The sequence below is a fragment of the Gopherus flavomarginatus genome, chromosome 21, assembly GCF_025201925.1.
Source record: "Gopherus flavomarginatus isolate rGopFla2 chromosome 21, rGopFla2.mat.asm, whole genome shotgun sequence".
Taxonomy (NCBI): Eukaryota; Metazoa; Chordata; order Testudines; family Testudinidae; genus Gopherus; species Gopherus flavomarginatus.
Window position 1 is genome coordinate 22765281 of NC_066637.1, and position 23102 is coordinate 22788382.

The 23102-nt window shown below is 38.5% G+C and overlaps 1 protein-coding gene and 2 long non-coding RNA genes across 32 annotated transcripts in view; 2 read left to right on the top strand and 1 right to left on the bottom strand.

Moving 5' to 3' along the window:
* EIF4G3 (eukaryotic translation initiation factor 4 gamma 3) overlaps positions 1–23102 on the top strand; it is a 529091-nt gene that overhangs the window by 273624 nt on the left and 232365 nt on the right. For 20 of the 25 annotated variants that reach the window (XR_007770674.1, XM_050931156.1, XM_050931132.1 and 17 more), the window contains 2 exons: positions 101–196; positions 1529–1642. Coding sequence is in view for 24 of the 25 variants with exons in the window: in XM_050931156.1 (XP_050787113.1) it covers positions 101–196; positions 1529–1642 (210 nt within the window). In the remaining variant the exon portion in view is untranslated. The remainder of the gene's footprint in view (positions 1–100; positions 197–1528; positions 1643–23102) is intronic. The other 5 variants (XM_050931145.1, XM_050931146.1, XM_050931150.1 and 2 more) reach the window with 1 other exon arrangement.
* Positions 5291–7713, bottom strand: LOC127038605 (uncharacterized). 3 transcript variants are annotated; one of them, XR_007770720.1, is made up of 3 exons: positions 7699–7713; positions 6081–6205; positions 5291–5730 (listed from the first exon to the last, which is right to left on the bottom strand). It is a non-coding gene; the product is annotated as an uncharacterized LOC127038605 (long non-coding RNA). The 3 variants fall into 3 exon arrangements; XR_007770719.1 differs by lacking the exon at positions 7699–7713 and adding an exon at positions 7222–7236; XR_007770718.1 differs by lacking the exon at positions 7699–7713 and adding an exon at positions 6431–6445.
* LOC127038606 (uncharacterized) lies at positions 8819–23007 on the top strand. Of its 4 annotated transcripts, XR_007770721.1 has the most exons (5): positions 8819–8891; positions 8984–9038; positions 9493–9591; positions 22078–22217; positions 22568–23007. It is a non-coding gene; the product is annotated as an uncharacterized LOC127038606 (long non-coding RNA). The 4 variants fall into 4 exon arrangements; XR_007770722.1 differs by lacking the exon at positions 9493–9591; XR_007770725.1 differs by lacking the exons at positions 8984–9038; positions 9493–9591 and having other exon boundaries at positions 8875–8891.

The window sequence follows — 23102 nt, forward strand, 5'->3', positions numbered from 1 at the left end:
TAATCACCAGTTTATCTGACGGTGTGTTTTGGTGCCTTTAATTTACTTCTCTCTGAATAAATTATTTGCTATATTAACATTTTTCTCTGTTCTTTGCCAGGCCGCTTACCCCTCAGGGCAGAATGCAGCTCCAGCCACATTGGTGTACCCCCAAACTCCTCAAGCAATGAACACACAGCCTCAGACCCGCTCTCCGGTAAGGGAGCACTTGTTTGCTCTAGTTTCTGTTCTTTCTCTCTCCTTTATGTGTCTCTCCATGTGTATAGTAGCTTTTCTTTGGAAAGTGTTTTATTGACTTCTAGAAGCAATTTCCAAACAGCAAATCTTTATTGCATTTTTAAAACCTTTCATGTTAGGAGACATTTCTTTTAAGGTAGCTTATATGAAAGGAAAGCGATGGAGAGATTCTTATCTACTTCTCAATGGCATGATTTATTTTTAGTGAATTCTCACTCAGGTTCTCCTCATTTTAGAAATTAGATTCATTATCAGTGTCTTTCTCTTTGCTTCATTTTTTTTTCTTTATAGAAACATTTGATAAAATGTTAGAACAAAAATCAGTAAATGAAATTAAATCTCCAAAGTAGCACTCTCAGTCTGCAGTGGCTCAGGAAACATTGCCTGAATCATTTCCACTGGATCAGTTCAAACTCTTTAATATATCACTATGTATGTGTACCTGCAGCTTTATATAGAGTTTCTGAATCTCAGAATCTTTTTGTGGTAAGGCCTTTGGATCAAATTTTGGACTCTATCATCCTCCTTTTATGCATATTTTAATACTGTTCTCCTATTTTAGGCTTCTGACTCCCTGAAACCAGCCTCATGTTGGGAAATCTGTGCTTGTAGTACAATACCATCTGATACTAGGAGGCCCTCCTGCAGCATCAATGCTTATCCCTACTTTTGGAGGCAGAGTAGATCACCTCCGTTGTACCTGAAGCCTCAGCTAGCCCAGGGAACAGCAGTCCCTCTGTCCCTTGCAGATCCACATCTCCTGTGTCGTAACATTTTGGGTTACCACTAAAGTTGCTGCACCATCTCCAGCACTCTTCTTTTTTTAGAGTAGAATGCTGCTGAAGGGTGGCAACTGAAAGTCTTCGAGACAGCAGTCCTAATCAGGTATAATACAGGGCAAGTGTCCCCCACTTTCCCCGCCTCTCCCCGCCTTGTGCCTTAACCCTCTTCTGGAACTTTCACCTCTAGGGAATTCAGAGAAGGATTAGTCTCTGTGGCCTATTGAGTCCTTGATCTCTTTGCTGAGAGAGCCAACTAATTCCAGGTTTGATAGTGTTTTTATGACATGGACAGCTGCACATTTGTAACTGGGCAGAGACCCCCAACTCATTTCATTTAGTCCCCAGTTCTAATCAGTAATGTGGGATACTGATGATGGTAAATCTTTTCTCTACAAGTATGATCATCATCTTTATCTCTAATTGTTGAAAAGCAAAAGTAAATTTACATGGTTAGAACTGGAGCAAAACCTGACTGAAGAGCTGCATCTCTAAACCAGTTTTTTTGACAGCCCAGCAGAACAGTGCCAATACATTGCACAGACAACTGGAAGAGGAGGAAGGTTTTGGAACAGAATCCGGTTTACAGGTCCCTGGCTGGAAGAGGCTGGATAAAATACTGCATTGTAAGCAATATAACAAACTGTAATCCTTCTTGCAGGCAATTGTGCCAATGGCACTGTTTAATTTTTGTTGTTTTTTTTTTTAACCACATGATTTTGTTGACTGATCTACAGAAATGCACTGATTGCTTCTTTACTAAAAACATGAGATACTATGGCAGTTTCTGCCAGGTTAAACGGTGAAAGAATGGTTTGGGAGGGTCTGATCTTTCAGGATTTAGACAGGAAGAATTTGTGCTTACACTTAAAGGGATGACACTTTCAGAATATTTGGCTGAAAATTCACAAAATTGTAGGGATTTTGCCACATCATTAGAGGAAATAATGAAGAAGAGTTTGTCTGCAGTTGTCAGCTATTTTTCTGTGGTCATGAACTATTTTATTTTAAACTATCCTGTATGCAGTTTTTGCCATCTGCTCTGCTAGTGACCATTACCACTCCATTACTAAAAAAACGCACATATAACATTCCATTACAACCCCTATCCCCAAAACAAATGCATGACTAGCTGGTTCTGAACTACTCTTGCATTTTGTTCTGGGTTTGATTTATTTTAGTTTTAACTTCTTTTCTGGTGGTGATGGGAGGGCAAAGAGCTAATGAGGAAGATGGTGTGATAATTCCTTTGCCATCCTAGGATTCTCTAGTGTAGTCCAATCCATCATACAGCTGACCCAACTGGTGAGAATAGGTCAGCTGTTGCACTGATGAAGTGACCCTAACACTGCATTCTAGAGCAGCCAAAGCTTACTCCATTCTATTTCTGCATTAAAGGGCCATTGGCAATTGCACAGTCTAGGCATTTCTATTCCTCCTTGGACAGCTGCCTTTGCAATTCAAGTGGCTTCAAATATTTTCCCATTTAGTTTTTGGAGTGTCATTCGTATTTGATACCAAGAATTTCAAACTTCAGTTCCAGTTGGGGAAAAAAGTTTTAAATACTGTTCAGCCCAAGTATAATTACTGTTTTACTTCCTTTTCCTGTTGCCAATCCCAACCCTAAACACTAGTTTATTTTTAAGCAATCTGTTTGATGTAGAGAAATTGCTGAAAAACATAATCTGGGAGACAGGACTGTAGTGGCTATTGTAATAACCCATAAAAAGTGGTTATATTCATGCAGTGTGCAAAATCTACATCAACATATGTAGAAGTTGCCAGCAGTGCGCAAAAGGGTTTGTGAGTGAGACCAATAAGGGCATGAGTGGCAGAAATGTTGGATCCAGGTTTCACAGAAGGCTGTTTTCCTCTGTATCTACTACCTTCACCATCTAAAGGAAAAATAAAGTTTCTATTTTTACTCTGAGCCAGCAGTGACTACAGTTTGTTCTGTTGCTTACAGCTACCAATAGGAGTAAAGAATATTGTCAAAAAGAATTATAAAAATCAATAGCCAATGGTGACCAGTGCAAAATAGACTAGGGTATTTTTCCACTAACTTTGAGGTTCTATTTTATTTTTTTCTTATGACATGTATTACTTTTTAATCATGGAATATATTTTGGCTTAAGTATTCTTAAGATGTAACTTTCCCACTCTTATTTCAGAGCCGATTAAAAGTTAGAATTTTCCTTGGAACAGTGATAAGACAGGTACTTCTGCTCTCAGGTTAATCAACACTGTTTTTTGCACCTGACAACTCTTTTTGTAGGGATTTTGAAGCACGTTGCTTTTTCTGCTTTCATTAGCAGATAAAATAGAGCCTGTAGTCCATCAGGAAATATTTATGTTGGTGCCTTGTCCTTGTCAGGGGAAGTACTATCCTGTTTTCTCAGATGTGAAACAGAAGAAATGAAACCCGTACTCTGCTTTTGGGATTCCTCCTGTGAAAAATCTGACTTGAATTGTAATCTGCACATCATCTCTTTAGAATCATCATAGTCTCCATTTACTACTGCAAGGATCAATAAAGCCACCACCCTCCGATATACCTAAAGGTTTCGGAGACGGATTAGAAGTTGGTGTACCAAGTGTCTCTTTATTATGTCACATGACAAATTGCCAAAACTATTAAAGCTGAAATTTTAATTTTTTAGTCTAATGAATTGACATTTTCTTATGTTTTAAAATCTGAGGCTTAGTGGAAATGTCACACGGGGACAAGTTTAGGGTGGAAAAGAAATAAAGTTGTATATGATTTGTGGATTGGTACTATAGATAATACTTTATACACTCTTATGGTAGAAATACACTGTGTGCATTTCTTCTTCCTGAAGATTTTGATTATTCTGCATCCAACTGTAATGATGAGACGAAGGTAGGAGAAATATATAAACATTGTAGAATAAACTATAGTATTTATAGACTGCTGCTTGGAAGTATTAAATATACACAATTTTTAAAAATGTTTCTAAAGGGGAAAGGAAAATCAATTCAATCAGTGGGGAATGCTTGTTTTGCTTCTGTCATATTTGGTGGTGGTAGGAATATTAAGAAGCAGAGAAATGGGGCTGTAAACCAGCCTTGCCCCATTTGCTTATTTTTATTTATTTATTTATCTGTCTATTACTTTTTCTATTTGAGTGAAGTAAAAACTCAGTAACTTGAAACCAGCCTTTGTCACCTATTTAGAATATTTTAACTATCCCTGTAGTTTGTATACAAAATGTACAAACTTCACTTATAGGTGAACTTTTCTGCCCTTATTGTTCCTTGTTAAATGTCCATTTTAGAATATATGGTAGCACATGAGAAGAAAGTAATATGTATTAAATCAGTCTCTGCACAAGTGCCATGGATTAGCAGAGGTGTACTGCTTTGCTTGCTTCCCTACGTGTCTTACGTTACTGGCAGGCCCAGCTAGCAGCAAGGAGAAGTGCACACACACTGTTTTGCTGCTGTGCATAAAACCTCAATGTGGGATCTAATTTAATGTACTCTGTTTAATTATTTGACTTGTTATTAATAGATTACCAGATATCATTCAAGGAAAGACTAGAGTTCAGTTAACACACTGAGAATTAAGGGCTTAAATGCTTAACTTGATTTCTTCTAAGAGATACCCTTTCATTTTTATTTATATTTTTCCATGCCTTGCATTCATTTTTATTTCTATTTTAACACTCAGCTACTTATCAGATAATGTTCTAAATGTTCATTGAGTGTGTTAAATGCTGAATCCTTTTCCCCATTGTAATGTGAGAAGGTGGGAAGTGATTTAATGATATGAGCGCAGAACTGGGAAATAGGAACTACTGCGAGTAGTAATAAGCTCGATAGTATTCATCACCATGCAATTTTGACAGGTTTCCACGCCCCTTTTAGGGCTTTTGTCCCGCCTTCCCACCCCCCGTTTTGGTTGGCGCTGTCGGCCATTTTGAAAAAATGTGTGTGTGTGTTTGACTAGGGAAGTGTATTTAATATCAGGGTGGATTAAGAGAAAAGTTAAATAATATTGAAGACTAGGTTTATAAAGGGAATTTACTACGGCAAAACCTGTTTGTTAAGCACCGAATAAAAAAGCATTGAATGTATTCAATACCAATGTAGGTTAAGAAAAAAACATTATAAACTAAGTTTAAAAGGATAATTAAGTGAAGCAAAACCTGTTTTGTAAGGACATAAGCAAAAACTATAAGGAAATACTTAAAAAGTAGGTTTAAAAAAATTAACCAAGGCAAAGCCTGTTTGGGGTGCCCTGGGTAAAAAAGGGATTGAAACTTTTGACTGCCAACATAGGTTATAAAAAGCTTTTTAATATTATTAAGTAATATTAAAAACAATACAGCTAGGTTTAAAAGGGGAATTGACTGAAGCAAAACCTGTTAAGTAAGCACATGGCCAAAAAACTGTAAAGGGGTCCTAAGAAAAAGGCTTTTAAAAACATTAAAAACTAGGTTTAAAAGAAAATGTACTAAGGCAGTGTAATAAAAGTGAATAAAACGTATTAAAACTAGTCAATACCAATGTAGGTTAAGAAAAAACGAGGTTTAAAAGGAAAATTGACAAAGAGAAAGCCTGTTCTGTAAGCACAGGGTAAAAACTCTATAAAAAAGTGGCTAAGAAAAATACAATAAAGCTCAGGGTAAAATTAAAAAATGTTTACCTTTGCAGTCTTTTTGTAAAACGAGGCAGCTTTTCTGGTTTAACCCTAGTAAATAAAACACATTAAAACTAGTGAATGCCAATGCAGGTTAAGAAAAAACGAGTTTTAAAAGGAAAATTGACCAAGGGAAAGCCTGTTTGGTAAGCCCGGGGTAAAAAAGCATTCAATATCAGTGTAGATTAATTAAAAAGAGCAAAGATAGAGAGCACGCGGCGGAATCAGAATGAGACAGAGAGAGAGAAGCAGGCAGAGTCTGTTTAGTAAGCACAGGGTAAAAAAGCATTCAGAATCAGGGCGGGTTACAAGACAAGAAAAGCGAGGAGAGAGTCCGCTTTGGAAAGAGCAACGATAGAGAGCACAGGGTAGGATTAAAGAGAAAGAGAGAGAATTGTTACCTTTGCCCGTCTTTCTGTAGAATGAGGGAGATTTCCTGCTTCTGACACTCTCCAGCTTGTTATCACCGCTTTTGGATCGGCCCAATCAGAGGTGGTTTTACAACAGCGTCATAGAATTCATTTTCCTGAACCAACCAATCCTAGTGTTTCAAGAGTTTAAGCAAGAGCCAGCCCCCCTCCTTTGCCCCTCCCCTTCTCTCTCCCCCCGCCCTTTTAACTGTTTTTTTCTTATCTAAAGAAACAGACCCCTAGCATTTTCCCGCCATGTAGCCCTTTTACAAAGAGTTTTTATAAAAGTTAAAACCATAAGCTTTTACTAATACACCATTTTTAACACATGTTAAAATTACCTTAAGTTTTGCAAAGGAATAAAAAAAACACCCCCTTTGTATGTGTTGTAATAAAAAGTATGCAGAAGCACCCTAGGTTTTTTAGTAACAGGCGGTATATATATTTTTTATTTTGTAAACCATTAAATTAGGAAGACAAAGAAGCAATGCGCCTGTTAGCAAAGCAGCCTCTGTGAGTTAGTGAATTAGAGATAAGAAGGCTGCTTCTTTTTCGTGCTTTTTAACAAACAGAAGTTACAATTACATTAAGTTTTGCAAAAGGATAAGGACTCGAAAAAACAATTTTTTGTATGTGTTGTAATAAAAAATTATACAGAAGCACCCTAGGTTTTTTAGTAACAGGCGGTTTATATATCCCTTATTTTGTAAAACCAGTAAATTAAAAAGACAAAGAAGCAAAGCGCCCGTTAGCTAAGCAGTTTTTGTGAGTTAGTGGATTAGAGAAAAGATTGCTTTTTTACTATTTAAACAAATAAAAGTGAAAAGGAAACCTGCAGACCCATAGCCTTTGTTTAGGCACAGGTGTTTTAATAACAGGTAAGTGTGCAAAAACAGTTTAGGGCTATAAAACTAACGTGTTGTAACAAAAAAAGGTTTGTTTTTTTTTAATTTTAGGCTAATGCGAACCATTTTAAAGTAAAAACAGCAGGCTTTTGCAGCAGAGCGGCTGTCAGCAAAAGCAGCCTCTGTAAGTCAGTAAATTAAAAATAAAAAGAACAAAACATAAGAAGGTCTTCTTTTAAAGCAAAAACTAGCCAGATCAGGTATTAAAATCATACTAACTTACTTACTATTAAAACTAAGCTTTTTAACCATTAAAGTTTAAAAGCTAAAGTGTGTAGCCAAAAACCTTCCCGCCTTTTTTAAAAAACCGACTAAGACAACCACCCCCCCACCCCCCCCCCTTCCCCCTCCCCCCCCTCCCCCCCTCCTCCCGCCCTTATCTAAACAGCCAGAGCCTTCGGCTTTTTTTTTAACCCTGTAACAAAAGCTATATACCGTTTTAAAATGTGTTTTTAAAGTAATACCTAATTTTTTTAACTTATTAACAATGTAAAATAAGTTTTGTAAAAGTTTAACGTGGTTTATTTTTAAATTAGCACATTTTTAAAGTAAAACAGCAGGCTTTTGCAGCAGAGCGGCTCGTCAGCAAAAGCAGCCTCTGTAAGTCAGTAAATTAAAAATAAAAAGAACAAAACATAAGAAGGTTTTCTTTTAAAGCAAAAAATAGCCAGATCAGGTATTAAAAAGCATACTAACTTACTTACTATTAAAACTAAGCTTTTTAACCATTAAAGTTTAAAAGCTAAAGTGTGTAGCCAAAAACCTTCCCGCCTTTTTAAAAAAACCGACTAAGACAACCCCCCCCCCCCTTCCCCCTCCCCCCTCCCCCCCCCCCCCCCTCCTCCCGCCCTTATCTAAACAGCCAGAGCCTTCGGCTTTTTTTTTTAACCCTGTAACAAAAGCTAATTACCGTTTTAAAAATGTGTTTTAAAGTAATACCTAATTTTTTAACTTATTAACAATGTAAAATAGTTTTGTAAAAGTTTAACGTGGTTTATTTTTAAGTTAGCACATTTTAAAGTAAAAACAGCAGGCTTTTGCAGCAGAGCGGCTGTCAGCAAAAACAGCCTCTGTAAGTCAGTAAATTAAAAATAAAAGAACAAAACATAAGAAGGTCTTCTTTTAAAGCAAAAAATAGCCAGATCAGGTATTAAAAAGCATACTAACTTACTTACTATTAAAACTAAGCTTTTTAACCATTAAAGTTTAAAAGCTAAAGTGTGTAGCCAAAAAACCTTCCCGCCTTTTTTAAAAAACCGACTAAGGACAACCACCCCCCCCCCCCCCCCCCCCTTCCCCTCCTCCCTCCCCCCCCCCCCCCCCCCCTCCTCCCGCCCTTATCTAAACAGCCCAGAGCCTTCGGCTTTTTTTTTAACCCTGTAACAAAAGCTATATTCCGTTTTAAAATGTGTTTTAAAGTAATACCTAATTTTTTAACTTACTAACCAATGTAAAATAAGTTTTGTAAAAGTTTAGGTGGTTTATTTTTAAATTAGCAGTTTTGTTTTAAAAAACCAAGGCCATATAAACAAATTTAAAAAATACAGGTTGCAGTTTTTAAAAAACTTTTTGGTTACAAAGCTGTAAAATAGGTATATTACCATTTACAAAGGCTTTTTATTAACTGTTTAAACACATTACTATAAAAAACAACATTGTTAGCCATTAAAGCTAAAGTATTTGGCGCCCCCCAAAACTGCACCCGCCTTTTTTTCCTAGAAAAGTGCCCTTTACACACCCTGTTTTTTTTTAAAGAATTTTGGGTGTGGGGGGCAAAACTTTTTTTTTTTAAAAAAGCAGGTTTAAACCTATAAATAGGGGAACAAAAAACTAAACAAGGCTGTTAAAGAAATATTGCTAATACAAGACTTCTACCGTTATGGGAAGCAACAACATGGTAAGAAACCTTACTATAATTTGTATGGGCCGCCAAGATATTATAACAGCGTTATGCTTAGTTAAAAGCCAACATTTTTTTCTTTTGAATAGGACGAGAACTTTTTTCTTGACATTCCAGATGCCGCGCTAGAAGCTTTAAATTTTGGTAAGCCAATTAATATGCTACACAAGTATAATTTATTTTTAAGAAAAAAAGGTTTTAAAAAATTTTATTTTTTTAATTTAGAACAAGATGGAAGTCAAAACCACCCAATAGGTTTCCTGAAATTACAGAGGAAGGTGTGAACTGTTTTTTAAATATGTGGTTTTTTAAAAATTGACGTTGGAAATAGTGTGCATTTTAGGGGTTTGTTTGTTATTGTTAGGAAAAAAAACTTTTAAAGGTTTTACTGTACAAAAGCTGCCGTTGTACAGCCCCAAGGGGGGGAGGGGGGGGGGGTAAACTAAAAGAGCGCTTTATTTTGTACATTATACTTAAACGCGGTTTTTAGCCCCCTTATTGCAAAAACGTTTTTAAAATATATATATTTGGGGGACATGTTTGTTGTTAGTAAAAAAAAAAACCCCGTGCTAAAAAACATTTTTATGTGTATCGGCAGACTTATCAAGCGTTATTCCTCAAGAAGAAATGTTGAAGGGAAGAGCGCTTAAAGGGGCCAAGAAATTTCCCTCTGAGGCAGCTGCAGTTGGAAGCAAGGGTATTAAGCACACCGATTTTGAACAGCCCTGCACGTCCAAATCCCTCATTGCCCAAAACCCGCAACCTTTAAAGAGGGGCAAAAAATTTCCCTCTGAGGCAGCTGCAGTCGGAAGCAAGGGTATTAAGCACACCGATTTTTGAACAGCCCTGTACGTCTAAATCCCTTATTGAACAAAACCAAGCCGGCATTAAAAAAGGCCAAAAGTCTACCTCTAAAACAGCATCCGTTTCAGGGCGGGGGGAAAGGGGCTCAGACCCCCCGCTTTTGAACCGCCCAAAGCTACCTCTACAACTTTCAAAAACCATGGTAAGCGAGGCGGAGGCGGTATTAAAGCCCCTCGTTTTCAACAGACCTATGCCTCCCCGACCCAATCAGCTTTAAAAATAAACAACTCTGTAGAAGGAACCGTGGTCTAGGGGTGGGTTCGAGCAGGGTGAAGAAGTTAACCCCCCAAGCTTTCGGAACCCGCAAAACCCCTGCTACAATAACAATCTCCTGTGGGGCTGGCCGCATCAGTTGCTGCTTGTAACGAGCTGTTAGTGTTTTGTTCATCTTTAAAGCGTTAATAGATAAAAAGTTTCAAAGCTAATTCTTGAGGTATTTCAAAAACAAAATTTTCCAGAAGAAAGGGTTGTTTTAGACCAAAAAATAGCAGACACCCGGGCACTAATTGAAAAGGTCGAAAGCGCGTTAAAGGGGGAAGGAAGAGGGTGACTACACATGAAACCTAAAAATGTAAAAAGGGGTTGGAAAAAAAATGGAAAAAATCTAAAATGTTAAGAAGGCTTTTGGCAAAAAAAATAAAAAAGCCAAAGCTATTTTAAAAAAACAACCCCCCCCAACCAAGAAAGGGAAATAGACCCTCCCACCCCTTCTTCTTCTTCTGAAGGTCCAGATTTCCCCGCTCCTGATACACCACCACAGGTGTATTTGGAGCGTGTAAGACACTGGATAAGACCCCGAAGAGAGTTTAACGCATATGAATATTTTCAGGAATTTCGTTTTGCTAATTTGGACAGAGTAACGGGGTTCACAGAAGCCATGGCGGCCATCGACATTGCTATTCAAAATTTGCTAGATGATATTAATAATCAGGTGGGTCCTGAAGATTTTGTACAGCTACGCTTAGATGCCCCGGGGCTAAATCACCCGCTCTTTTCTTTACGGAGGCCTTGGGAAAATTTAAACGCCATAGATTTTTTAAATAACATCGTTAATGTGTTGCAAAGTAATGCAGAGATTGTGGGGTCCGGAACTTTACGCCTGGTTGTTACAATTATTAGAAACAGGCTTGGTGGAGTTGGGTCTGTAAGACCCCTAAAAACTATTACGTACAGTAAAATTATTGAAAAAAAAAGAAAACATTTAATTGATTTAAATAATCAGGGTAACAACTTATGTTTTTGCCGGTAGCGTGCTGGGTCTTTTATCAGATAAAAAACTTACAGATGCCCAGTTGTTAGAGGGGGCCAAACACCTTCATCAGGAGTTGGGGTTTTTCGGACCAAAAAATGATTAGCTTGACAGACGTGAGCTCTTTCGAAGAGCGCTTGGGGGTAGCTATTACCGTTTTGTATTATGAAAATGGAAATTGGTGTTTTTTTACAACTGGGGGTGTACAGCGTTTCCAAACTGTTTTTGTTTTGTTACATAACAAACATTTTTACGGTATTTTAAATATTAAAGCCTTTATAGGCGCCCCGTATTTGTGCAACTACTGTTACGCTCCCTATAGCCACAAACACCAGCACGCCTGTAAAAACCACTGCCGTACGTGTAATAGCGCCGAGTGCCTCGAAGTGGCCGGTGAAAAAAAAGATGCCCCAGCTGTAAGCTGTTTTGCAGGTCTGACGACTGTTTAGAAAGGCACAGCGCTTTGGCGACCAGCGGTAAAGTTGATTGTAAAACAGAATTTTTTGCGATAAATGCGGCTTCTACACGGTTAAAATCACCAGTGTAGAAGCAAAAAGTGTCCCCAGTGCCATCAAAAAACAGACAACATAGAGGGTCACGAGTGTTATATGCGTAATATTTGGTCTCCAGAAGAGGGAAAGGATTATGTGTTTTTATGATTTTGAATGTATGCAGGAAACGGGGGTTACACGTGCCAAATTATATTTATGCTTTGCATTTAAATAAAAAACTAGCTGGGAATTTAAGGGGGAAGAATGCATTAGCGAGTTTGTTTTAACCTTTATAGACAAGCGCTTTAAGGGATACACTTTTATTGCTCATAACGCTAAAGGTTACGATAGTTATTTTATTCTAAGGCAGTTAATTAAAGAAAAAATGGCTGTTAGCACCGTAACGCAAGGGGGAAAACTTATTTGCGTGACGGTGGTAAACTTAGCCATTAAATTTATAGATTCTTTAAATTTTCTCCCCATGAAACTTAGCAAGTTACCCAAAGCTATGGGGTTTGAGGAAGCGAAGGGGTACTTTCCACACTTTTTTAACACCGTTAAAAATCAAAACTATGTGGGACCTATGCCCGAAATAGAGTACTTTGGAGTAGACTACATGATGCCTGAAGAAAAAAAGAATTTTTAAACTGGTACCAGCACAATCGCCAAAACAGCTTTGATCTTCAAAAAGAACTACGCTATTATTGTCAAAAGATGTTGAAATTTTGCGAGAGGCTTGCGACCGGTTCAGAAACGAAGTTATAAAAATGACCGAAAAGCAAATTGTTAAAAACCCCGGAAAGGATAATGAGGAAGTGGTTACTAAGTGTATAGATCCCTTTCAGCACCTCACATTGGCCTCGATTTGCATGGCCATGTACCGGTTTAATTTTTTAAAGCCGCAAACCATAGCGCTTTTGCCGTTAGACAATTACCACAAACAGCAGAAGAGATATTCCACGCCGGCCATTCAGTGGTTGATGTACGTAGCCCACACTGAAAATATTTACATTCAACACGCTTTGCAGGGTGGCGAGTTTAAAACTGGGTCCTATTTTTTGGACGGTTACGCCATTATAGCTGGTAAACCCACGGCCTTTGAATTTAACGGGTGTTTTTTTTCACGGGTGCCCCATTTGCTATTGCGAAAATGATTACAACCCGTTGCTTAAGGCAACCTACGGACAGCTGTACAACCGAACCATTATTAAGGCTGAATTTTTAAAAAGCCAGGGGTTTGAGGTAAGGACCGTGTGGAACACGAGTGGCAGGCCATGCTAGCAAACGATAACCGGGTGGAAAATTTTTTACGAGAAAAAAAGCTGCCACAGCCTCTGGTTCCTAGAGACGCCCTTTACGGTGGTAGAACAAACGCCATTTGCCTTTATTACAACCGCTGCCCGGGGAGCAGGTCATTACTACGATTTTACCAGCCTCTACCCATTTGTTAACAAAACTAAACAGTACCCGGTGGGACATCCCGTATTGTGTATGAGGGTTTTGGGATATCGGCCAGTACTTTGGCATAGCCAAGGTTAAAGTGTACCCTCCAAGAGGTTTGTATTTTCCCGTGTTACCATACAGGGTTGATGGTAAACTAATGTTTCCCCTGTGCGCCCTTTGTGCAGAAACAAAACAAAAGGATCCCTGCGGGCACAGTCAGGAGGAGAGGGCTTTAACAGGGACTTGGTGCACAATAGAGTTGGTGGAGGCTTTTAAACAAAGGGTACAAAATCGCTGAAATTTATGAAGTCTGGCATTTTAACCGCTCTTCAGATGCCCTGTTTTCAGACTATATTAAAACACACCTAAGACAAAAACAAGAGGCCTCGGGGTTTCCTCACTGGTGTACGGACAAGCTTAAAAAAGAACAGTACGTTAAAGAGTACCGTGAAAAAGAAGGTGTGTGTCTGCGTCTAAACAAAATTAAGGTAAACCCCGCCAAAGACAAATTTCAAAGCTGTTTTTAAATTCCTTGTGGGGAAAATTTGGTCAGCGAACAAATTTGACTAACACTAGTATAGTAACGGACCCGGACGAGCTCTTTAAGTACGTTTTTGTACCTTATTACGATGTGTCATCGTGCGAGTTTATCGATGATGATACAGCCGTAGTGTCTTGGAAGTACGCAAAAGAACACTGCACCCATTCCAGCAACACTAACGTGTTTATAGCGTGCTTTACCACCGCTTATGCTCGGTTAGAGCTCTACCGCTTGTTAGATCGTTTACAGCAGCGGTGTCTTTATCATGATACGGATTCTGTAATTTTTGTAAGTAAAGAAGGGGAGTGGAATCCCCCCCTAGGGGATTATTTAGGAGATTTAACTAGCGAAATACCCCCAGATGAACACATTGTGGAGTTTGTGTCCGCGGGACCTAAAACATACGGGTACAAACTGTCCAGCGGTAAAACCTGTATGAAATTAAAAGGAATCACACTTAACTCAGGAAACAGTGAAAAAATTAATTTTGAAAGCTTAAAAGAACTTGTCTGGGATTACCCCGCGGGAGAGGACCCAAAAGAAATCGTAATACAGCAGCCAGGAATCGTAAGGGTAAAAAAACACTGGTTAATAGAAACAAGAACTCTAAAAAAAACCCAAAAAGTCATTTACGACAAAAGAGCCCTCGAGGAGGCTTTTAAAACTTTGCCGTACGGGTATTAATTATTATGAAAAACCACGTTTCAGTTTGTTCATCCCTTTTCCTGTTTGCTTTGTGGGCCCTCAAATTCTGGAAAATCATATTTTATAAAACAGTTGTTAGAAAATTGGTCATAAACTGTTATCATGTATGCCTGAAATATTGTGTGGTGTTATAGCTGTTGGCAACCGCTGTATACAGAGTTGCTGCAAAAATTTTCATGTATTACATTTTTGGAAGGTTTACCTAATACTTTTAATGATGAACATTTATTTCCTAGTAATAAAGTGAATATGGTTATTATAGATGATCTAATGGAGTCTGCTTCTGACAGTGGTGAAATTGAAAAAGCCTTTACAAAATACGTACACCACAAAAACTTAAGTATTATGTACATTGTGCAAAATATGTTTTGTCAGGGAAAAAAAAGCCGTACAATTAATTTAAATACTAAATATATGGTTCTTTTTAAAAACCCCCGCGATAAACTACAAGTCACCACTTTGGCCCGGCAAATGTACCCTGGTAAAACACAATTTTTTTTGGAGGCTTTTGAGGACGCTACCAAAGACCCCTACGGGTATCTGCTGGTGGATTTAAATGCTTCAACGCCCGAAAACCTCAGGTTAAGAACAGGTCTTTTCCCCCCAGACTGGCCCTGTGCATACACCTTTAAAAAAACCCATAAAAATAGTTATTTTTTATTAATCCTCCATTTTAAAAAAAATCACCTCCCGAACAAACATGTCTTACCGTGTGCAAAAAAACCTGGCTCTTTTAAAATTTCTTATCAAAGCCAAGCCGCAACAAAGAAAGGCTATTCTCTGTACGGCGTCTGACGACCTAGTAGCGGCCATCTCAGAAATAGCGCTTAACACTTTAAAAGGAAACATTCCTTTAAAACCTCGACAAATAAGCATCCTTAAAAAAAAACGAAAAATTATTAAAAGCTAAGCGATAAAAAGCTATCCCTGAAAAGAAAAAAGGTTATTGTAAAACAAACTGGTGGCTTTATTGGCCCTTTGTTAAGCTTTGCACTCCCCCTGCTGTCAAGCCTTTTAATTAACAGATAATGGAATACGCCGAAAAAATGTACCTTGTTCCTAGCCACCAGTTAGAACAAATAAAGCGGGCTTCTAGCGGTGAAGAAAATATCAGAACCACAACCAGTCGCCAGTTGGATTCAGAAATGAAAGACATTCTTCAGAGAACCGGTTTATCCGACTACGAAAAGGCTAAACTCTACGAGGCGGTCCTGCAAAAATACCTGGTATTGGCCAAGCGTGGTGAAATGGAAAAGACTAAAATAAACCTTTTTTTTTCCCCTGAGCAAGAGCAAGAGCAAGAGCAAGAGCAAGAGGAGTTTCAACCTCCTAACGTTCAGGGGGATGTATCGGACTTTGTTATTCAGGAGGTGTTGGAGGGGGTAAATCCTCGCTATAAAAAAAAGCTGAAATATTGTTAAATAAGCTTAAACAACGTAAAGATGTGTCTTCTTGGGCTGATAATGGCCGTTTTGTGTACCGGGGGAAGGCGATTGAGGGGTCTCACATGCTTGATTTAGTCAGGGGGGTAACCGGCTCTTATTCTTTCGCTAACAAGAGGGCTCCTAAAGGGTGGCATGTTTTTATGAAAGCCTTGGCAGAGCTAAACGTGCCTACGACCGTCGTAGGGCATGTTACCAATAAACAATTTTTTAGAGCGTCTAAAAATAGGGCTAAAGCCGGTCAAGGCCACAAGTAACACCGCCTCTTTTAAAAGCGTCCCTGTTAAAAAACGAAAAATTGACTGGTTAACAATGTAAAATAAAAAACGTAAACAAAATTAAAAATTGTGTTTTATTGATGCAGCTCTTTAAACACACGACAAGATAAACACGTTTGAACATGTTGAAACATGCTTAAAACAGGTCTGGGCATGCCGGGTCTTTTTCCTTTTACAAATCGCACCACCAAGCGGTCATTTTCTGCTAAATCATCGGAGTACAATTTTAAAATACAATCAAAAGATAAACCCTTATTACGTTGTTTTAAAAAAAAATACAATGATAACCGCAGGTTACAGCTAGGGGGTCCTGTAGTTGTCTCTGATGAAACACAACCTTATCACAGTTACGGTTTAAAAAAGTCATAATAGACTTAGGGAAAAAGTTACTGTCTGGGGAAAAACCGTAGGAGTCAAAAAACTCGCCGGGCCCCCGTTTCGGTAAATAAAGGGCCAGCCAATGTTCCCCGGGTAACTTATGGGGGTGGGTGTTAACAATAAGCCCCAAAGGTCTTCCGGACACAAAACTTTTCGGAAGCAAATCGCTAGAAAAAACATCTAAAAAAGAAGGGTCCTTTGATAAAATATCTCGTAGCTGCACGGTGTTCATGATTACATATAGTCAAACAGAACGTTTCTTCTATGATTTACTTCGAGCACGTTATCAAAAACCCCATACACTATCATGTTAACCGTAGAGGGCAAAGCCGTTGCAAACCGAATTTCCGCTCTCAGGTTTCCAGTTTTAATTAAAGAATAATGGTCGGCGCACTCCTGATCCGGGGTCAAATCAAAGGCGTACAGCGTATAGCCCTGGGCAAATTCATCGCGGTTAATTAAGAGCGATCGATCTTTTACATATTTTCCAGTAGCCTGCACGAGCTGCATGTACTCTCTCACGCAGTTTCCATTTTCAAAATCGGGTTGTAGGGGTTTTGCTGGCACCTGTTCGCCATCCACATACAAGGCCACAAAATTAATGTTATAATGTTTAAAGTTAAAAGGGTTTTTAACGTAGCTGCCGCTGAAGGCGTCGTTATCTATAAAACCGATTACTAGCTGCTTGGGTAGCTGCCCCAAAAAAAAAGGTTTTCCTGGTTACTGACACGACTGCCGGCCGGTATGCTAAACACCTTTATGCTTACCCGGTCTACGGGGTACTTAGCGTTGGCGGTCATTAAAGCTTCAGCGTGCCCCAAACGAACCCCCGGGGTTACTTTTACACGTTTTACAAACAGGGACGCCGAAATAATGTGTACTTTATAATTCTCGTTGGCAGTGCCGCTCATAAGGCAAAAAACATCTTTGCTACGTGTTAGTTTGATTTTTAAATCCACGCCGTTTAGCAGTAGTTTTTCTTGAAAAAACAAATCGCTGTGTAAAGGTCCCAACAAATCCAGTTTCCTGCTGCCGGCCGTTAGTTCGGCCCTGCGTATAAACCCCTCATTGGCCTGGCCGACCAAAAGGGTGCTTTCGTGGCCCCCTGCCGTGTCTTTATAAAATCCGCCTGTCGAAAACTGAGTAGCGAGGGTGTCATGGCTGTAGTTTAAAATTAGCTCTATTAAGGCTCTGTAAGGGTAACAATTGTTGCTCTGGCTAATAAGACGATCGCCTAAAGTAACATCCAGCTGGTTAAAAAGAGTGGCGATGGGGTAGTTTGTTAGGGCCACCCGGGCACCATCATCAATGTCTGATCCGTCTTCTTTTGTCACCTTGCAGCACACGTACAGCAGCGTGTTGTTAAGGTCTAAGTAATGATCCCCATGTCCCGAAATAAAAAATTCAAGAGGGGCATTTACCGTTAAAGCGGCCAAAGGAGGCACCTCTACATAAAAGCTATTTTCAATACTGGTTTGTGTGGGGGCTATTTGAAATAAATCCAGCTCCGATTTGGTGCATTCGTCAGAGCCACAATGAATAAAAGCCATTTTAAAATATATCCCTTTTATCGCTGGTAGCGCGACGCTTCCTCTTCTTAGGACGCCTTTTTGGTATATGGCTAAGACCTCTTCTCACAGCTTTTTTTTTTTTAAAGGGTCTAGGTGGGCCTTTAAAGGGCTGGCGCAACGCTGCTCTTTTTCTTCTCATTACCACTAAACCGGAACCTTCCTGTGCTCCTATTTTGTTTATAACTGCGCTAGATACGTGGTTTACGACGTCTCTGGTTATATTTTTCGCGGCTGTTTTCATGTGGGGTTTAATAATGTCAAAACCTCTTTTTAAAAGTGGCACGGCTTTTCTAAAAAGGCTGCGAAATATTCCTCCTAAACCTGCCCCGTACATAACGGGTAATCCTTGATATCCTGGTAAGCCATAGCCAGCCTGGGCCTTGTAGTAGTTTCTATACAAAAAGGGGTCCCCGTAGTTTTTCATAGTTACCATTCTTCAGCTTTTTTGGGACGCAAATGTAGTTTAACAATTACCTTTCCAAAACTAAATGAAACGTGTTTATTTTGATCCGTCTTTATTTCAATAGTAATGGTTCCGATGTGCTGCTTACTTACGGGGACGTAATGCGGTTTGTCATACGTTATTGTAACAAATTCGTTGTTGCTACCACGGATGGGAACGCAGCGCAACAGCGGCACATAGTAGTCCCCCACTAACTGATGTTCCACTATGTCGGTGTACACGTATAAAGAGTTAAAACCCCCCGTAATGTCTGCGGGGTACGGTGCAATCCTACACGGATGATTTGAAAGCATTCCCAGTATTGTTGCCAATTTACCACCTGTGGAAAAAAAGTACTTTCCATCGTTTGGTTTTAGCTGAACCCTTCTAGTCACAGGGTTGTAAATAACGTAGGCATTTGGTTTTTCGGCATCTTTGTCTATATTCTTGTTGATGACTTCTATTAAATGGTGAATGCTCGAATAATAGCCGGCATCCATGTAGTAGGTTCGAATTTTTTTTTCCGATGCTAACGTAAATGCTGTATCGAAAAGAAGCGTGTTCCAAGAGTGACAATAATGAATTTCCGATAAAGCGACATCCCACCGCCCTATTAAATTTAAAGGCTTGGCTAGTTGTATTGTAAAATTGGAACTAGTATTTTGAGGAAAAGCCCCCGCTGAGGCGTTGCTTGGTAATGTCATATAAAACTTTGTTCAGTCATTTTTTTATTAAAGGTCCTGCACTTGAGACGCTTTAACCCAACTATTAAATTTTTTAGGCCAACCTTTCCATTTTACAAAGAAATATTTGTTTCTTCCCCGACCTTTTTTTTTTAAAATTTTTTCTACCTTGTAAACTCGGTCCTGGTTAGGGTTTACTTTTTGTAATTCTTCAGGATAAAAAGACCCCACAACTTCCTCCCCTTCATAATCTTGTAATGCATACACCGGTCTTTGTCCTCTTAATAAAACCCCTGACACGATAAATATTTCATCGGTAAAGGTTTGCTGATAGCCCTTTTCAAAAGTGCCCTTCGTTTTAGATACTCTTACGTGATCCCCTTTTTTAAAAACCACACGTTGCCTCTTTATTTTAAAACTACCCCCGTAGACGGTTTTCCACACGCTTAGCGCATTAGCTTCTGTCACGTCAATTGGGCGCCCTCTAATAGTTCTGTGATAACTTCTGTTGTAACCGTCTATGAAGGCCTGCAGCACATCAATGTAGCGAAAGGTGTTACGGGCGGTAAAATACCTCCACATTTTTGATTTTAAAGTTCTGTTAAACCTCTCCACAATTCCCGCTTTAACTTCGTTATTGGTAACAAAATGGTGTACTCCATATTGCTTAAACAAATTTTTTAAAGCTTTGTTTAAAAACTCTTTTCCTCGGTCTGTTTGTAATTTTTGAGGCACGCGCCCCTTTGAAAAAATAGCTTTAAACGCCTCTGCCACCTCTTTTCCTGTTTTATTTTTTAGGGTTACCGCCCAGGCGTATTTAGACAAAATATCTATCACTGTTAAAATATATTTACGGTTGTCATTGTCTTTAGAATAGGCGGCCATATCAACCAAATCTGCCTGCCATTGTGTATCCACATTAGACACCACTGTTTTATTTCTTTTAAATTTAAGCCTTGCAGGTTTATGTAAAGCGTAAGCATCTTGATCCGCAAGCCAAGCGGAAACCTGCTTTTTGCTTAAGCTTTTACGGTGTCTTTTAGCGGCCTGAAATAAGGGTGTTATGCCCCCAAAACTACCAACTTTTTCGGGTGAGTAATAAATTTTTTTTAGCAGCTTTGCCATGCTTACCCCGTCTTGCTTTAAAACACTGTATACACAAAAGTTTGTTTCTGCTTTTGTTTTTATTTAACACAACAACGTTTATACACATTTAACTTTTAAAGCGGCAGTAAAGTAATACGATACAATTACATACATTTTTAACGGTTAAGCAAAATAATATAAAAACTGTGATACAGTTTCTTTTAACAATGCATTTTTAATTAATATATATTTTTTAAGCCTCTGGGGTCACAACCTTGCATGTAAAAAGTTTTATAATCCATTTGGCGAACTCTGCTACACACCGCTCGGCCAATATAGGGGGCCACCTCTTTTGACAGATCTACCAGCAAGGCCACCGGGTCAGATGATTTTCCAACCTCCCTAATCATTTTAACAACTTTGGTTATAGTTTCAGTGGTTATGTTAAGCTTTTTTAGTTTGTAGCCTTCAGCTATAATTACATTTACCAGCTGGGCCGCGTTCAGTTTAGAAGAAATACGTCTAAGCTGGTAAAATACTTCTGAGCGATCCCAAAAAATACAAGGGTGACTAAAAGGGTTGGACTTATTTACAGCGCAGGCTGCACAGTTTTCCAAAAGTTGTTTTTTCAAACAGTGGTAAAAGGCTTTTACTACAACAGCTCTAACAATATCAACCATAACTGGATCCTCTTTTTCTTCACCGCTTTTCTGGTCACTCTCTTCACTTTTTACAGACTTTTTTTTAACATCTTGCTTCACACAAAAACAACAGGTACATATTACGGCTGTTCTACTTAGAGACCGCCTCTTTTCATCCTCTGAAGATGTCTGTTAAAAACATTGTAAAAACATATTTTAAGTTTTTTGATGCAAAAATTTTAAAATAAAAAAGCCTAGAGTTTATTTGTGCTACCTCGGTCGTACCCTCGTCTGATTCTGAATTATCATCATCCTCGACTGTCGCACCGTTGAACCCCATATCATCTTCCTGTTATTAAACACAAAACATATAGTTTTATTTTACCACTCTTACATATGTTTATATTTATATATTTTTTAAATTATTTAAGTAATTTTTACCTTGTAGTGTTCTTTGGGTTTTACTATTGACACCCCGTTTGTGTCCTTTGTTTCTGAATCACCTTCGTCAATCATAGTTTCAGCAGCCTATTATTAAACCAACCGTATATTAACGCTTAATTAGTGTCATGCACATATATATATATATATATATATATATATATATTTCAAATAAATTAAGCTGTCTTTACCTCCTCGGGTGTTTCTGTCTCTGCAACTGTTGGCAGTTTGTTACACACCAAAGCAGTAATCTTGTACGGCCCAGGCTTGGTTATCTGTTAAAAATCAAAAGTCATTTTTTAAAAGTGTAAATACAATAATTTTTTATTTTTTTTTACAACTAATAAAGCTTATACCGTAACAATATCGCCATCTTTCCACAACTCGGGGTCCATAGGTTGGTTTTCAACATCGCTATCCTGCGGCTGTTCCTCGGTTGCCATGTCCTCATATATAGGCTCTTCTTCCATTCTCCCCTATAAAAAGAAAAAGATTTAACCCTTTATTTTTATAAAACATTTTGTAATTTGTTACAAAAAAAAAGATTTACTTCTGCCTTTAATTCTGTTTTTTCCAAATCTGACAACAAATTTTTTCGCACTTGATTTTTTACAAACGGCTGTGGCTCCTCTTTTTTCAGTTCTCTTTCAGAATAAAACACAGGGCTCGACAACAAGCCTTTCTCGTTGGCAAAACAACTGTAAAGGAGCCTTCTTTTCTGAACACGGTCTGGCGCACCCAGGGGCAATTCCGGCTTCTTGGCTTCTGTAGGTGTTTTGTACAGGGACATGCCTTTGTGTTTAGTTAGTTTCTCTGTGTTGAAAAACCCGCTCGCAAAACCACGTGTTTTTATACACAAAAACACATGCTGATTGGTAGACAATAACCGGTTTTTAAAAGGCTCTTGCTTAAACTCTTGAAACACTAGGATTGGTTGGTTCAGGAAAATGAATTCTATGACGCTGTTGTAAAACCACCTCTGATTGGGCCGATCCAAAAGCGGTGATAACAAGCTGGAGAGTGTCAGAAGCAGGAAATCTCCCTCATTCTACAGAAAGACGGGCAAAGGTAACAATTCTCTCTCTTTCTCTTTAATCCTACCCTGTGCTCTCTATCGTTGCTCTTTCCAAAGCGGACTCTCTCCTCGCTTTTCTTGTCTTGTAACCCGCCCTGATTCTGAATGCTTTTTTACCCTGTGCTTACTAAACAGACTCTGCCTGCTTCTCTCTCTCTGTCTCATTCTGATTCCGCCGCGTGCTCTCTATCTTTGCTCTTTTTAATTAATCTACACTGATATTGAATGCTTTTTTACCCCGGGCTTACCAAACAGGCTTTCCCTTGGTCAATTTTCCTTTTAAAACTCGTTTTTTCTTAACCTGCATTGGCATTCACTAGTTTTAATGTGTTTTATTTACTAGGGTTAAACCAGAAAAGCTGCCTCGTTTTACAAAAAGACTGCAAAGGTAAACATTTTTTAATTTTACCCTGAGCTTTATTGTATTTTTCTTAGCCACTTTTTTATAGAGTTTTTACCCTGTGCTTACAGAACAGGCTTTCTCTTTGTCAATTTTCCTTTTAAACCTCGTTTTTTTCTTAACCTACATTGGTATTGACTAGTTTTAATACGTTTTATTCACTTTTATTACACTGCCTTAGTACATTTTCTTTTAAACCTAGTTTTTAATGTTTTTAAAAGCCTTTTTCTTAGGACCCCTTTACAGTTTTTGGCCATGTGCTTACTTAACAGGTTTTGCTTCAGTCAATTCCCCTTTTAAACCTAGCTGTATTGTTTTTAATATTACTTAATAATATTAAAAAGCTTTTTATAACCTATGTTGGCAGTCAAAAGTTTCAATCCCTTTTTTACCCAGGGCACCCCAAACAGGCTTTGCCTTGGTTAATTTTTTTAAACCTACTTTTTAAGTATTTCCTTATAGTTTTTGCTTATGTCCT